General features: G+C 32.1%; 2 protein-coding genes across 3 annotated transcripts; both read left to right on the top strand.

The window, feature by feature from the left end:
- Positions 1–4,003: 4,003 nt before the first annotated feature.
- On the top strand, positions 4,004–4,396 carry LOC137816123 (cysteine proteinase inhibitor B). Its single transcript, XM_068619213.1, has one exon. It carries the CDS (start codon positions 4,004–4,006, stop codon positions 4,394–4,396), a length of 393 nt encoding a protein of 130 aa, XP_068475314.1.
- Positions 4,397–5,959: 1,563 nt separating this feature from the next.
- On the top strand, positions 5,960–15,725 carry LOC137815274 (DNA topoisomerase 3-beta). 2 transcript variants are annotated; one of them, XM_068618396.1, is made up of 15 exons: positions 5,960–6,121; positions 6,220–6,276; positions 6,770–6,873; positions 7,375–7,468; positions 8,701–8,800; positions 9,509–9,740; positions 10,740–10,902; positions 10,995–11,114; positions 11,354–11,433; positions 11,535–11,813; positions 12,353–12,521; positions 12,787–12,915; positions 12,985–13,197; positions 13,770–13,949; positions 14,989–15,725. In XM_068618396.1, the coding sequence occupies exons 1-15, from the start codon at positions 6,092–6,094 to the stop codon at positions 15,625–15,627; spliced, it is 2,589 nt and encodes an 862-aa protein (XP_068474497.1). In that variant the 5' UTR covers positions 5,960–6,091; the 3' UTR covers positions 15,628–15,725. The 2 variants fall into 2 exon arrangements, with proteins under 2 accessions (XP_068474497.1, XP_068474496.1); XM_068618395.1 differs by having other exon boundaries at positions 5,988–6,121; positions 9,509–9,758.
- The last annotated feature ends 277 nt before the right edge of the window (positions 15,726–16,002 follow it).

Here is a 16,002-nt window from a genome sequence, read left to right as displayed (position 1 = left end):
GAGCGTCTCAGTGGATCCGGATACCCGGAACCAGGATCCGATGGATTCCACTCGGATCTGGAACTTATCATTCAATTATCACGAGATTAGACGAGTACTTAACAAACTTAATATTAAATAAACTTCATTAACAAATACATTAAAAACTAAACAATTGATATAATCATCTCTGCAATATTAATGGAAGTGGTTTTTATAAATTTTAATGTTAATAATAACACTGCCGTAATTCCTTTGAAGTTAAATTTTTGTAATGTTTAAACTTTTATGATTATTTAAAAATTACTTGATTAATCAATTAAAAGTCAATCAAATCACCACTTGTCTTCTTTTAATGTCACCTAAAATAAAGTATGATGGCTTTCCTTTTAAAGATAAATAAATTATGTTTTTTTTAAATCAAATTTTACCGGTCAGGTCCATACGATTGAGTTGAAGTTCAGTGTTCGGTTAAAACTGATCGATACCACTACATCAAAGTAGAAGACTAACGACCAATCAAAGGTCAAATATTAAATGGTGTATTTTTAATTACAGATTAAATCTTTAATTCGTCCCAATAACAAATCATCTACAATAATTATATAAATAAGCACAAATATCAAATGATAGGTATGTCATCATCGGGTACTAATTACACTGCATACCGAGTGTCGAAGTCTTGCTTGAGTTTCAGAGTTCCTTTTGCAAGTATCATTCGAGTTCGGAATTCACGAATACGAGAAGTGGAGGAGCTAAAAATACAAAAGAAATTCATTAGAGAGGAATGAGTGAAGATCAAACCGATCAACCGACCGAAAAGAGGTTCAATAATTATCTTGGTTCCAACTCCGGTCGATAACACAATTTAATTACATTTTTAAAAAAGACAAATAATTTTTTGTTTGACACAAAAAAATATATATTTATTTTTCAAAGAAAAATTATAAGTAGCATAAACTATATCAAAATACTCATTTTTTATTGAGATGCAAAAAATTGGTTACAAATATATTTGCTGAAATTTGCAAAATTAAAGCATTTTTATCCTGATGTATAGTCATACTTATTTAGTTATATAATCTCGAAAAACAACATGTATAATTAGTGAAGTATAATATTATAAAATATGTAATATTAAGCCACTCTTTTTTAAATCAAGATGTTTTTAATTCTTAAATTGAGATATTTCCTTTCGAAAATAATCAAGATATCTCTTTATATAATCATGTAAATTAACCAATGAATCAGTATACATAATATGTGATATAATAAAAAAACAATAATTCACATAAATATTTATATATATGAAATAATAAATAACCAATAATAATACATTGAAATATTTGTTTATTACACTATCATAATCCACCTTTTATGAGTTATTATTTGATATTAAATATTGCTTTAATATTAGATTAAGGGTAGTTACATGACTAAATCCTTGTTATAATGGATCTTCAATAAAAAAAAAACTATTTTAAATATTGACACTCACTCAATTGACTTGAAAATGAAACCAAGTCATTACTTTGTTCAATAAAATTCAATTATGCAATAATAATATTGTTATCGCTTCTTTTAAGTTAATTTTTCGTAATATTGAAACTTTTATTACCAACTTAAATAACACAACAAGTAGAAAAAGAATATAATTACAAAATAATATTTAATATTTTAATATAATTATTTAATTAAATATTTATTTAATTAATTTTGTGCAGTTCACTGATTAAAATTGCATGTATATAACTTAGATTTAAGTGTTTACTCAAATATTAAAAGTTATACTTTGTTAATTTTGCAGATAGACGAGTTTATTGATGGAGACAAATTATTTTTACCTTTTCATATGATTTTTTTTATGTTGTTGATTGTATTCAAGTGCAACCAAATTTCTGATTTTTATTTATTAAATGTTCAATTTTATTATTAAAAATATAATTTTAAATAGAGACATTCATATTTACAATCCAAAAATGTATTAAACTATCTTATTATTTCTGAATCCTTAAATATATTAAAAATTATGTAAAATTTGAAATACTTTTATTAGGGATAATTTTGACATTTCAACATCTCATTTAAGGTGCATGTTTAAAACACGAGGGTGCAGAATGAAGGAATCACAAGTTAGGCTGATTATGATAAAAAAACAGAAACTAAAGAAAAATCATACTATTTAAATATATTATATTTTATTGATTGAAATGTACCAAAAATCATAAAATTTTATTATCATATTATATTGAGTAAATATATTATCTTTTTTACTAAATTTCTACTACTCTCGTTATTATAAAAAACGTAAAATCAATTTTCCTATACATCAAACTCTTTTCACCTATTTTTTTTTTTAATCTCATCACACCACTCGTTATTTTTCTCTTTATTCGCATGGTTTGTCATCATAATCCTTTTTTTTTTGCTTTTATTCATCATATGTTTATCACTCTTGTCTCTTATTATTATTTTCCTAATATTCGAAAGTGACATACGGTATAAATACATTAACATGAAGTATTTATTTTACTCAACGTACGTGTTTTAAAAGAATAGTCACTTATTTTTCTAATGAATTTAAGAATGCATGAGAAAAGAGTATTACTTTTCAATCATATACACTTTTCTTTTCAAAATCGAAAGCACGAAACAAACAAATAGAAACCACTGCCACTCTCCATGATAATGTAGAATAATTAAAAATCAATATTATATATACAATTAATTCAATTATTATTATTATTGTATTATATTATAGAAAGGCAATGAATTGGATTATTAATTTTTTTTTATCAAAATTGGGTCTGTTTTAAAAAAAATATAAATTAAGGCAAGTCGTGTTAATGTAATGTTAAAAATTGTTTATATATTGGGTAGTAAGTTATGTAATGTTAAAAATTATTCTGATATATAATTTTTTTAAGAGTGCTTGTTTTAAAGAACAAAAAATTGGATAATCGTGTATAAATTATGTTTGGATAATCAGCTTATTCAAACTTTAAGTCATTAACTCCTGAAGACATTGTCGTCGGACATGGTTTCCCACTAGCCAAAAAGTATATTTTGATATTTAATATTTTATGTATGCAAATTTTTTGATATTTAATGGCGCGGGACATGATGCATACACGTTATCCAATTTTTTTGTTAAAACTACCACACTTAAAAAGTTATGTATCAAATTAATTTTTAACATTACATAACTTACTACCCAATATATAAACAATATTTTGTTTTTAAAAAAATACATGGCAGAAGTCGTGCCAAGTTGACACGATTTCAGTATAACATGACAGAGTCGTGTCAAATTGGAACGATCTGTGCATATGAAGTCGTGTCGAATTGACACAAATTACCTAAATTTGTAATTTTTTTTAAACGGACCATTTTAGTTAAAAAATAAAATAATCCATGATAAAAACCCAATCATTCATGTGGCATTAAAATATCTTTCATAAGTATTATTCGAATTCAGACAAAGACAAAAAGCAGAAGAGCAGAAAAAAATACGAAGATCATTTAAGCATAAAGCAGAAAATATGAAGAGATAATTTAAGAAAAAAAGGTAAATCAACTAAGAAGAGAATCATTCAACTAGTTTTGGTTATTACATTTCACTTCTCTTCCTAATCAATTAATGATGGCATCATCGCAGTGACAGCACAGGTAGCTAGCAGTGCATGCATGCATACATTCTCCACACGTGGCAGTCTCTGAATAGCATGGTGGCTTATCTGTCACTCTCTCACAAAAACACCAAACTCAGAATTACGCATCATGCATGGAGCAGGACCACGCCATGCACCACCATGCCTTGAACCACAACCCAATGGGATATAGATAACTCAATCATTCTCCCCAAAAACAACTCCAAAAACACCTCATCCCTAAGAAGCTCCACATTTCGTGTCCCAACCAAACACCCCTCACCAACCTCACTATATATACCTCTCTCATTCCTGCTTTCTCCTCCAACCAAGTTCACCAAACTTCACACAAAAACAACTAAGCTTCTTCAGTGATGGCTGCGACTCTCGCCATTTTCGTCACCTTGCTCTCTCTTCTCTCTTCTGCTTCATGTGCTCGATTGGTCGGGGGGAAGACGGAGATCCCTGATGTCAGAACAAACAGGGAAGTGCAAGAGCTTGGGAGGTTCTCGGTGGAGGAGTACAACAACGGTTTGAAGCTCTACAACGACAGCGATAACGAGAAGTTGACCTTTTCAGAGGTGGTTGAGGCGCAACAACAAGTGGTGTCAGGGGTGAAGTACTACTTGAAGATCTCTGCTACTCACAGAGGGATTCACAAAATGTTCTCCTCAGTGGTGGTGGTCAAGCCCTGGATTCATTCCAAGAAGCTCCTCCACTTTTCCCCTGCATCCACCACCACCACCACCAACAACAACAACCAGTGAAGATTATATAATTAAGATTTGTGCATGCATTCATATATATATATATATATGAGGTTAGATATGCATGGCGGTATTTGTAATTTCAAGTGAGCTTTTCATTCTCTGGTAATAGTTTTTCCTGCATATGCTTTTTGTACGGTGTATGTGGGGAGAACAGCAAATTTCTACTGCAAGTTGAAATCTGTAACAGATGTATGCCAATGGTGTGTACCAGAGAAAATATTAATGTAACTTTATATGATAAGTTTGTGTTCTAAACTTCTTCTGAATGTGTTCTGTAACTACTGCAATTGTTCTTTTTCCACTGTAGTTAATTATGTTTGTTCTTTTTTCACTTTTGTTAATGATGTTTTTGGTATCTGTAATCAGCAGCAATACAAGACATAACATGTTTAATTTGTTGAAATTCCTGAACTTATCATTGGATAGCTTCTGCAGAATCTTCGCTTTTGAAGACATGGCCAAAACTCTGTTCTCGGTTATCTTAAGGATGGGTTCTGATATAAGGCCAAATTTTGTTTCTTTCTTTTCCTTTTTAATTCGAACTTTCTGCTGCTCCTTCTCTTTAATTTGATTAAATAGTTCGATTTTTGGTTCCTATCTTTCTATTGTTTAGAGATTTTTTGGATTTCTTTTAAGTTCACTGAGTGTTCTTGATCGTGAATTTATATATTTTTTTAATAATATGTTTGTTTAAAAAATAGAGTTGAAGATTTGGTCCTTTTTGACGAGTTTTAAAGCAAAAGAGATAAAAATTACTTTTTATTGTAGTTCTTTTGAGAAAAATGTTATTCATTAAAAAAATAAAATTAAGTCTTTCTCTTCTCGATTGAAAGTTATACACAAAGTCAGACACATAAAATTATGTCATACAGATTGTTATGTATATATCTAAAATTATTAAGACATATAAGTTATTACTTTTTAATTGTTCTTAAAGAAACTTCAGTATTCAAAATTATATAGGAAGCTACTTCCAGATTTCTAATTGAGGACATAAAACTTGACTTATAAGAGTTTGTTTAAGTTTCTCTACCAAATAATGTTTAAAAAATTATTATTATTATTGCTTTATTGGCTAAAAATAAGAGATCTTACTAAAATAAGGTTAATATATCACAAGTTATTTGAATTTTATATGTAAAAAACAATTTTTATTTTAAAAAACTATAAATCAACGTTTTTAAAATTTCTACAAAGTAATTATTAAATTGTATTCTTTTATTACAAAATAAAGTGTAATATACAAAAGTGATTTAGGAGACATTTTAAAATGTAGACTTTAGATAGCAAATGTTATAACAATTCACAATATATAGTTTAAAGTCAAAGTTAGAATTCCATTTATTATAAAATGTAGGTACTTGTGTTTATAATATATTCAATTTAAGTTTTAATTATATTAGAAGTTCTAACTAAGTTTTTCAATTTTTGAATTAATTTTTTTATATCATGAAAAACTCCAATGAAACTATTTTTTTATAAAATAGTTTTTTGAATTAATATTTACTTTTTTAACATATATTTGTTTCATATTTTTAATTATTTTGAGTTAGCTTTATTAATCTTTTATTATTTAAAAATTATTTCAGAGCCCACGAAGCTCACATTTCTAATCCCTTGTTTGAAATCGATTTCGTTGTTTACTCTCTCTCTTGGCGCAGCTGAAGCAGAGAGAAGTTGAAGAAGAGAACGATGGCGCCACCCATTCCCAAAGTTCTGATGGTAAGAGAAATTCAGTTCTCTCAAGGATATTGGTTCCATTTGTGTTATTGCAGTTGTTGTTGTTGTTGTGACCTTTTGTTGTGTGGTTTTCCTTTCAGGTCGCAGAGAAGCCTAGCATCGCTCTCTCTATTGCTTCTGTTCTCTCTCGAAATCAGGTACTCTTTTTCGCATTTCGCATACACATCCTCTTACTTCAAAACCTATATAAATGTTTCTTCCATTCAAAACCTACACACATGTTTCCTCCGTTCAAAACCTAGTGGTCGTGCTGTTTATAGCTTTGTTTGATTTCCGCCTAAAATGAAAAATGAAAACAAAACAGTTACTAAAATACGCAATTGAGTTCTACTATTATTGTCTGATTAGAATGCACTGCAGTTTTTTGCACTGTTATTCAATCACATATTGCCATGTATGATAAGTTTTTTCACTTTTGTAATTTAATTAGAACACACTGACAGTTTTTGCTCTGATTTAATCACTTATTGTCATGTATGATAATTTTGTTAACTTTTATAATTATTACACATACTTGAGATGATATGTGATTAATTTTTCAGTATAAATTTTTTACACTCAGTGTAAAAATGTTATATTAGCTTTAAGTAAAAATTAAACTAAACTTCTTGAAGCACATTATGTAAGCAGGCGTTTACGAGAAGGGGAAGTACGGAAGTTCATGAATTTGACGGGAAGTTTCTTGGGTCGCCTGCATATTTTAAAGTAACATCCGTTATTGGGCACGTATTCAGGTTTTTTTCTTATCTTTTTTTCGAGGAGATCACTTAATAAGATTTTCATTAAACTTTTACTTTTATTTTTTTTATATCTTTTAAAATATTATATTAGGCATTTGCACACTCCTTTTGTCATGTCTCTCGTTGAATGGAAGTTGTATTAGATTAGATGTCAATGGACATTGTAGAAATTCAGTGAGTGGCATGCAAAGCAAGAAATTCTATATTACGATGCTGTTCCACAACTTCCATATGATCAAAGGAAGGAAAGGATAGTGCATCATAGATGATTAAATCACTGGAGTTGTTTGACATGAATCTCTATCTAGTTTGTGGTTTAATCTTTTTGTCATTGAAAAGTGTAGCAAGTGTCCCGTTTTATACTAACTTTTTGAAGGCTGGATCAGTTTATGGTGCAAACCATGCTATTTGGTCTCACTGCACGTTATGCATGTCTCAAATCCTGAGTGGTTTTAGTATTCACTCTGGGTTTTCTATCTTTTGTTGATAATGTAGTGTAGATTTTCCTGCTAAATATCAAGATTGGGCAGCTACAGATCCGTTAGATCTTTTTCAGTCTCAGGTTCTAAAGAATGAGTCAAACCCAAAGGTATTACTCCACAAATATTTCCTGCTTTTCTGTGAGATCTGTGGCTTGTTGGTGGACATGATTCACAAATCACAATAGAAGAGGCTTAGTTGTTGCAGTGGCTCCTCTGTGTCTTCTCATAAAATCATTTATACATTATTTGGAGTTATTGGGAGCAAGATAGATTACTTTTGTCTTTGTTTTCCTTACTGAAACCCAATTTCATGATGCTTTATATGCTCACAGTTAATATGAAGTTAGACCAGACAGTAACATTAAATTTTTGTTAGTAATCTATCTGTCTATATACATTTCCTAAAGATTGGTGACGGTTTTCTTAATGTTTTCTGAAGGTTCCTAGAAATTCACTTAGGGAAAATGTTCTGGAACTTTTTTTTATAGTTTTCGTGTATTTTTGATTTCTTCTAGTTTTGAATACTACAAAGGGGCTTAAGGCTGCAGGCATAATAGGAAACTTTTTCTTGCCAATGGAAAATAGATATAACTTTCTATCACAAATAATTATGTATTTTTAAGATGTATTATTAAGAATTTTTCTTAAGTTAGTAGAAAGTGATAGAGGTAAGGGCGTGGAAGGTCATTTTGTGTGCTTCAGCTTTCTGAAGAAAAGTTGACACAGTTCATAAATTTTGTAGACACGTTGCTTTTAGATGCAAAGTTGTAGAAGTTTTGGAAAAAATGAAGCCAAGAGTTGCTATAACTCTAAAATATCATATTAAGTGAATATAGTGGCCTTAAAAAATGGACAGTGCACACACTTTTCACAATTGTGTTGATAGTGATTTGTTACTTTGTATTTAAATTTACTTGTGACAATGAGGAAAATGAGATCTAAGCTGTTGGGTGTAGATTACTTTATCAAAGAAGGTCTGGTATCATTTCAAAGTTTCACTTGATCTTGACTCTTAGCAAGGGTGATAAATATTCATTTTATAATTTCATTTTAAGCTATCTTATTGTTTATTTATTCTACCATCTTCTGTTTCAGTGGTGTTAGACTTGATACTGATTTGAATGCTTTTCACAGGGTGTTGTAAAGGCCTGATTATATTGAAATGACTTGAGCTGTATCTTTTGGCCTTCATTCCACTCTCTACATTTTGAAGAGTGTTAATTCCATTGATGCTTGCTAACTTCTTACAAATTAGTTATAACACATGGAAATTTGTCATCTATAGTTGACTTATTTGTGATGATTTGCTGCAGTTACTAACACATTTTGTTTCATTCAGGCTCATATTTGTAGACATTTAAGTCAAGAAGCTCGTGGATGTCGTTATTTGGTATTATGGTTAGATTGTGATCGTGAAGGAGAAAATATATGTTTTGAGGGTAACTGTATAATTTTTCTTTTTTACATATATGTCACTGTCGTTGGTAGTCTTCTTTATTTTTTGATACTTTGATGATTATAACCAGTCTTTTCTCTGTTATTGGAATGCAAAGTTAGTTGATGTGAGTTTTGATTTGGTTATTGAAAAAAAACCCTAGCCCATTGAACAAATTGACTTGTAGTTGTCTAAGGTAGCTTGCCCAGAAAGAAAATAGAAAATTGAAATGTAAAAAAATGCTGCCACAGTACCCTTGTTATAGGATGAACATAACTCTTCAGCCCAATCTGTCCTTTAGAAAGACTATTAGTCTATAATAGTCACTAGATTTGTTTAGTACTGGGACCTTAGTATTTGCATCTAAGTTTTTATCCTTTCGTTGTTTTACTTACTCCTTTAGGTAGTATGAAGAAATGGCCAGCTAAGAGTGCCTTCTGTGCAATATTTATGTTAAGGACTTAATTTTTTCTATTTATTTTTTGGTGCTTTGTGTGTATTGGTTACACAGCCGGAGGTTGGCCTTCCCTACATTTCAAAATATCCCCTTTTGCCATTTGCAGTGAACATTTAATCCTGCCTTGTGTTATAGTGGGGTATCTTGTTTGGTGCAGATCATGCTTTCACATTCAGTATTTTTTGGAATGAGTTAATTAACTTCAAAATTGCAAATCATATTTTGAACCATATAAAATATTGAATGTTGTTGCAGTTATACAGTGTACTGGTTTCAAAACAAATGATACTTACCGTGCACGGTTCTCTTCTGTTACTGAGAAAGATGTTGTGAAGGCTTTAGACAACCTTGTCAAACCTAATAAAGATGAGGCATTGGCGGTAGATGCTAGGCAAGAGATAGATTTGAAAGTTGGAGTTGCCTTTACTCGATTTCAAACGAGTTATTTCCAGGGAAAATATGGCAACCTAGATTCCAGGGTCATCTCGTTAGTTTTCTGCTCTGTGTATATCATTTTCTATTTTTATTATTGTTCTTCTTGTATTGTTTTTGCTGTTATTCCATATTTCTAATTAGTTATTTTTAATTCGTGAAGAAAGATAGGCTTTGATTTTTAACTATGTTTATTGATATCGTGTGTCCATACATGCAGCCAATCTCACCCAGTGAGATAAGACTTTGTTGTTGATGATGATGATGAAGAAGAATGATTGTCATTTCTTATTATTTAGAATTATTTGAAATCAGAATATGTAACTTCTGCATATCCCAGAGTAGCAACAGCTGAATAGAGATTTGCATTTTAGTGCTTCAACTATTAACCTTGCCATATGAGTTGTGTCAAAAATTAAAAATTAGCTAGTTGATGTTGATTGCAGTGAGGGTTTACTTAGTTTTAGGCTTATTAATTGGACCGCAGAAAGCTCAGATAGTTGAGACTACTAAACCCCACAAGGCTGCTAATGTCTTAAGTTCACAATGCTTAAAGCCTCATTCTGTTTCTGCAAATCTGAAAAGAGACTGATCAACTTCCTATTCTTCTTGCAATGATACTGCTGATCTCAAGATCAGCTTGGTATATATCACAAATCCATTTAGCTGAAGCTTTTGGAACAATTAGTAATGTGATATGATATACTAGTTTGATTCTCTTTCAATTTTTTTATTCAAGTAGCTATTAATCCCTTTGTCATAAATTAATGGCTATGTTATCATTATGTCTTTGCTGTGCTTTGTTTTGTTCTGTTATGCTATTCTTGTTCTTTTATGCATTCAGGACCTGAGATTGCTTAGGTTCCTAGGTTTGACATGCATTGCCACCTGGTAATGCAAGCTGCAATACACACATCTCAACATTATTCAGAAGCAGGAGATTACATATCACACATTTTCTAATTTCTAATTTATCATCATTCTGGAGTCAATAATTTTATTTTGTTTAAACTTTGATGAGGTTATTGATTGTACTAATTTCTTCCTATTTCAGCTATGGACCGTGTCAGACTCCTACCTTAGGATTTTGCGTGCAGCGATATTTACAAATAAACACTTTCAAGTCAGAAAAGTTTTGGAGTTTGCATCCTTACATAATTCAAAGTGGCTATGAAATTCAGCTAGAATGGCAACGTGGCAAATTGTTTGACATAAATGTGAACAATTCTATTCCTGTATATTTGTGTTCATTCTTTGTCTCAAACCAACAAATGAAGGGCACCCTTTAGATACTTTTATGCCATTTCAGGTTGCTATGATGTTTCAAAAGCTCGTTTCCGAAGATGGACTTCTGGAAGTGACTGAAATATCAGAAAAACAGGAAACCAAAAGTCGTCCTGTTGGTCTGAACACAGTAAACCTTCTAAAGGTTAAGAATCACTTGGAAATGATAACATTTTATAATATAAATAATGGCTACGTTTGAATTTTCTGTATATCTATTAAATGAAAAATTCCACTATTATGGAATGATGCTTTATTCCGGAGAGCTGTTAATGTTTGTACTAAAAAATCTGCTTTAAAAATCAGACAACTATATTTTATTCTGGATTCAATGTTAATTTCTTGAGTTAATGTCAAATAACTTGGGTACAATGTTCTTTCCAGGTTGCTTCAAGTGCTCTAGGATTTGGACCTCAGATGGCTATGCAACTAGCTGAACGGTTGTATACTCAAGGTTTCATCAGGTTTTCTCACAATCTCCTAGTCTTCTTATTAGTAATGTTATATTTTCTTAATTTGTAGCATGTACTAACATTTGATTGGTTTCTGCACAATGTCTCTCTAGCTATCCACGCACGGAAAGCACAGCATACCCTCCTTCATTTGACTTTCTTGGTGTACTCTCTGCACAAAAAAATAACCCAACATGGGGTAATTATGTACAAGGACTACTTACTGCTGGTTATCAAAAACCTCGTCTAGGAACAGATGTAGGGGACCATCCTCCCATTACTCCAATGAGATCAGCAGCAGAAGATATGCTGGGCAATGATGCTTGGAAGCTCTACCAATATATTTGTCAACACTTCATAGGCACAGTGTCTCCGGACTGCAAGTATATAAGGTAAAAAATTGTACTGTTTCAATATTTCTTGATCATCACCTTATGGTTTTGACTTAAGTCAAGTGATTCCACAAATGTCCTGTGCCTTTGTTTGGATTGTTTTATCTGAGGCAATCTTGTTAATTTATGTTTGTTGTGGTCTCTCCTTGTTATCTATTTAAATATTTAAACATTTTGATAATGTTAGCAATACTGGAGTACGGGTACAAATGTCAAACATTCTATAACAATGTAATAGGGGCCAAGGTCATAAATTCATAAATATGTAGGCTCTGCAACCTATCGGAATTTTCTCTCTTTCAATTTTTCCTTGTCAGACTGTATCTAAGTGCACATGGTAGAATATTCAGGATATGGCTTCCCCCATATTGTTGTCATAATCATAATAATATAGTTTTTACAGAATATATTGGCATAATATTTCTCCTTATTTCTTCTAAGATTAATCTTTGTCTAAACCATTGCAAATATTCACATGCCCTCGCTTTATTGAACTTTATAAACATCTAGCTTTTCATACATTATTGTCATCCTTCCAGGAGGAAGGTTGAGTTTTCCATTGGCGGAGAGTCCTTTCATTGTACAGGGCAGCATGTTGTTACCAAAGGATTTACTGCTATAATGCCTTGGTTGGCCTTAAATGATAAAAATATTCCATCATTTGTAAAAGGGCAGAAGATAGAAGTATCAAAGTTGGAGCTCTATGAGGTAACTGTGGTGACTCTTGACTCGTTCAGATTCTGTATGCAGTATTTTAGATTTGATCCTAATTTCTAGCCATTTCTAGTCTTTTTTGTTGTCTTTTTTGGTGGTGTAAACCATAAAGGGAACTGTTCAGTTTTATATTCAACTATAATAAAGGCCAGGGATGGTTGACTCATATATAACCATTTTTTAGAAGAATTTTTTTGAAACATATTTTGTATTAGAGTTCTATATATATTATGGATAGCTAACACCGCATGTTCTACAGGGGATTACCAGTCCTCCAGATTACCTAACTGAAAGTGAGCTGATATCCCTGATGGAGAAAAATGGAATAGGAACAGATGCATCAATTCCCGTACATATTAACAACATATGTGAGCGGAATTATGTGCAGGTAATGGGTATACACTTGTAGCCTATATGGATGCATCATTGTCTGGATATTCATCTAATCAAATTGCAGGTACAAGCAGGCAGAAAGCTTGTCCCGACCCCATTAGGCATTACATTAGTAAGAGGTTATCAAACTATAGATCCAGATCTCTGCCTGCCCGATATTCGTAGCTTCATTGAGCAACAGATTACTCTTATTGCCAAGGGTCAGGTAGATCATCGACATGTGGTGCAGCATGTAATCCAACAGTTCACACAGAAGTTTAGTTACTTTGTCAAAAAGGTTGGCTAACTTTGGTTTAGTGCTTGTTCGTGTTTTCTTCGTGATAATATGGTTCAATATGATTGTCTTTTCAAATTTCACAACACATTAGAATTTTATTTATTTATACTAAATAATTTCTCTTGATTTAAGTTAGTTTTGTGCTTCAATACGATTTCTCTTGATTCTCCTTCCTCCAACCCTAATCTGAAGATTACGTTGGGTAAAAATTTAAAATTAATTTATACTCTTGTTTTCTTTCTAATTTTGTCAGGTCACAGTTTATCCCGTATTTCCCTGGCTTACATCTTTTGCTTCAGTCTTACAATCTATTCTTACTGTTGTCTGTCAAACCTTTTATTGATAACACATGCTTTTGTAAAAGCTATGAGGTTTTGCACTCCTCTTAATGCATCGGTGAATTGATGTATGCTGGATTTATCCCATATGCATCCTTGAGTAGAAAGATTCCATGTATTCTTTATTCTTTCTTTTTCAAATATTGTCCACAAGTCCCCATGACGTTTGCTACTAAGTTGCACATGGATGTAGGTTGCATTGTTACTAATTCTGTTGCTTTCTATCTTGCTTAGATTGAAGATATGGATGCATTATTTGAAGCACAGTTTTCTACGCTTACTGAATCAGGGCGTATTCTGAGTAAATGTGGTAAATGCTTGAGATATATGAAGTACATTTCTACTCAGCCTCCACGATTGTATTGTGGTACATGTGAGGAGGTTTATTATCTTCCTCAGAAGGGAATTATCAAGGTATTATACAGCCTGTCTAATAATATCGACTCTTGAAAAACTGTTGAATTTTGGTAAATTTATATTATTGTGAACTCGTTTCTATCAAAAGTATTTTGTATGATTGTATTAAGTAGCATTGTTAACATTTCTCCCCATCCTTATTCTGAAGAGCAAAGTCTTCCTATCTTTCCCTGTTTACAATTTATCTCTTCCTTCTTCGTTCCACTTTCTTTTCCTAAGCTAATTTGTTATTGGGGCTGACTTCCTTTCAACCATTTGTGCCTTTTTCCTTGAAAACAATATAAAAAAATCCAACGAATTTCAGACCTCTGATATGCAGGTATAAAATGTCTTCACTGTCAGCAAACTATTGAGAGATTTCCTTTTCATTTTCAGAATGTGTTACAGTTTTCGTACTTGGAGTGGTTTAACAACTACCATGTCACTATAATTGGAGGATGACTATATGAACATTCCTTTTAAGATTATTACGGACCTACATTATGTGTGCTATCATGCACCAGTCCCTTCACTGTTTATTAGATCACGAGCAAGAGGACTTTTAGAGTACCTTTTCACCATCCAGTTCCTTCCTAACTTGTCTAAACTTGTAATCAACATTATTATTTTGGCTTCTCTCCCTTCAAGATGCGGAACAAAGATAAGAAAGAAAAGAAAGAAGGGGCTTGGGTTTTGGTAATATTTGTCAAACACTGCTCCAGCAGATTGAGTGTGAATAATATACTTGGGAAAGTTAAAAGTAGTTGAGAAGGAGTGATGGTAATAATATTTTGCAAGAATGATTGATATATTTCACAGTACTCGAAATACAGAGTCAGCAGCTTATACAAGATACAAGCTCAAAGAAAAACAATATCAGAGAAGATAAAGGCAAAACAGAATACATTTCTAGAAACTAAATACTTAAAAAACTATTATTCTCCTAACACATGTGCTGACCATTGGATATTTACCGTTTCATTTAATCTTCGTTGTTGCTGTGTTGTTTGGTTTGCCAAATGCCTGTCATTCACATTTGCTTCAATTTTTTCTACAGCTGTACAAAGAATTGTCTTGTCCTTTGGACAATTTTGAGCTTTTAATTTGCTCCATGCCTGGCCCAGATGGTAAATCATTCCCACTATGCCCATACTGCTACAGTAATCCCCCATTCGAAGGCATTGAAGCACTCATCAATACCACTAAAACTGGTAGTGCTGGCAAGATTGGCAAGGGATCTGGCATGCCCTGCAGCCTGTGCCCTCATCCCAGTTGCCCAAATTCTCTGGTTTCCCAGGGTGTATGTGCTTGCCCAGAGTGCAGTGGAACACTTGTCTTAGACCCAATAAGTGCTCCCAGATGGCGACTTTGTTGTAACATGTGTAATTGCTTAGTTTTTCTTGCACAAGGTGCACACAGAATCTCCACAACTAAAGAGCGGTGTCCTGAATGTGACTCTTCAATCATAGAAGTAGACTTCAACAAGAAAACAACTCCTCTGGAAGACGGAGCAACCTTGCACCGTGGCTGCATTCTATGCGACGAGTTGCTTCATTCCCTTGTGGAAATGAAACATGGTAGAAGTTTCAGGCACATGGGCTCAAGAGGAAGAGGTAGAGGTAGAAAAGGTGGAAGGGGCAGAGGACGCGGGGGTGGAAAAATGATGGATCCCAAAATGAGTTTCCGAGATTTTTAATTAATGAACAACTGTTGTTCATCATATCTGTTTCTGTAACTTGTACACGTTTCTAAAAAGAAAGAATATATATTACATAAAATTTGTTCATGGCGTAATTTTTTCACTCGCTTTTAAGAAGAAATAGCAAATGTTGAAGGTTTTTTAATTTTCAAAAGTAAATGCATTCAAATGCATTGCGTTCAACCCAATTTTGTTTAAAGAATATGTATTTGTGTTTTACTGTTCCGGTTTTGTTGAAGCAATAATTTGTATTTTTGTACATAGAGTTCTTGAAATCTTTATAGTAGCAGGCAAATACTTCTTCCAGAGAAGGTTTGTTACAAAACTTGATGCAGTGTTACACAATATAGGCAGCCATAAAATATGTATCTA

The sequence above is a fragment of the Phaseolus vulgaris genome, chromosome 1 (assembly GCF_000499845.2).
Source record: "Phaseolus vulgaris cultivar G19833 chromosome 1, P. vulgaris v2.0, whole genome shotgun sequence".
NCBI classification, from domain to species: Eukaryota; Viridiplantae; Streptophyta; class Magnoliopsida; order Fabales; family Fabaceae; genus Phaseolus; species Phaseolus vulgaris.
Note: the sequence above shows the minus strand (reverse complement) of the source record. Positions and strands in the feature narration are given on the sequence as shown.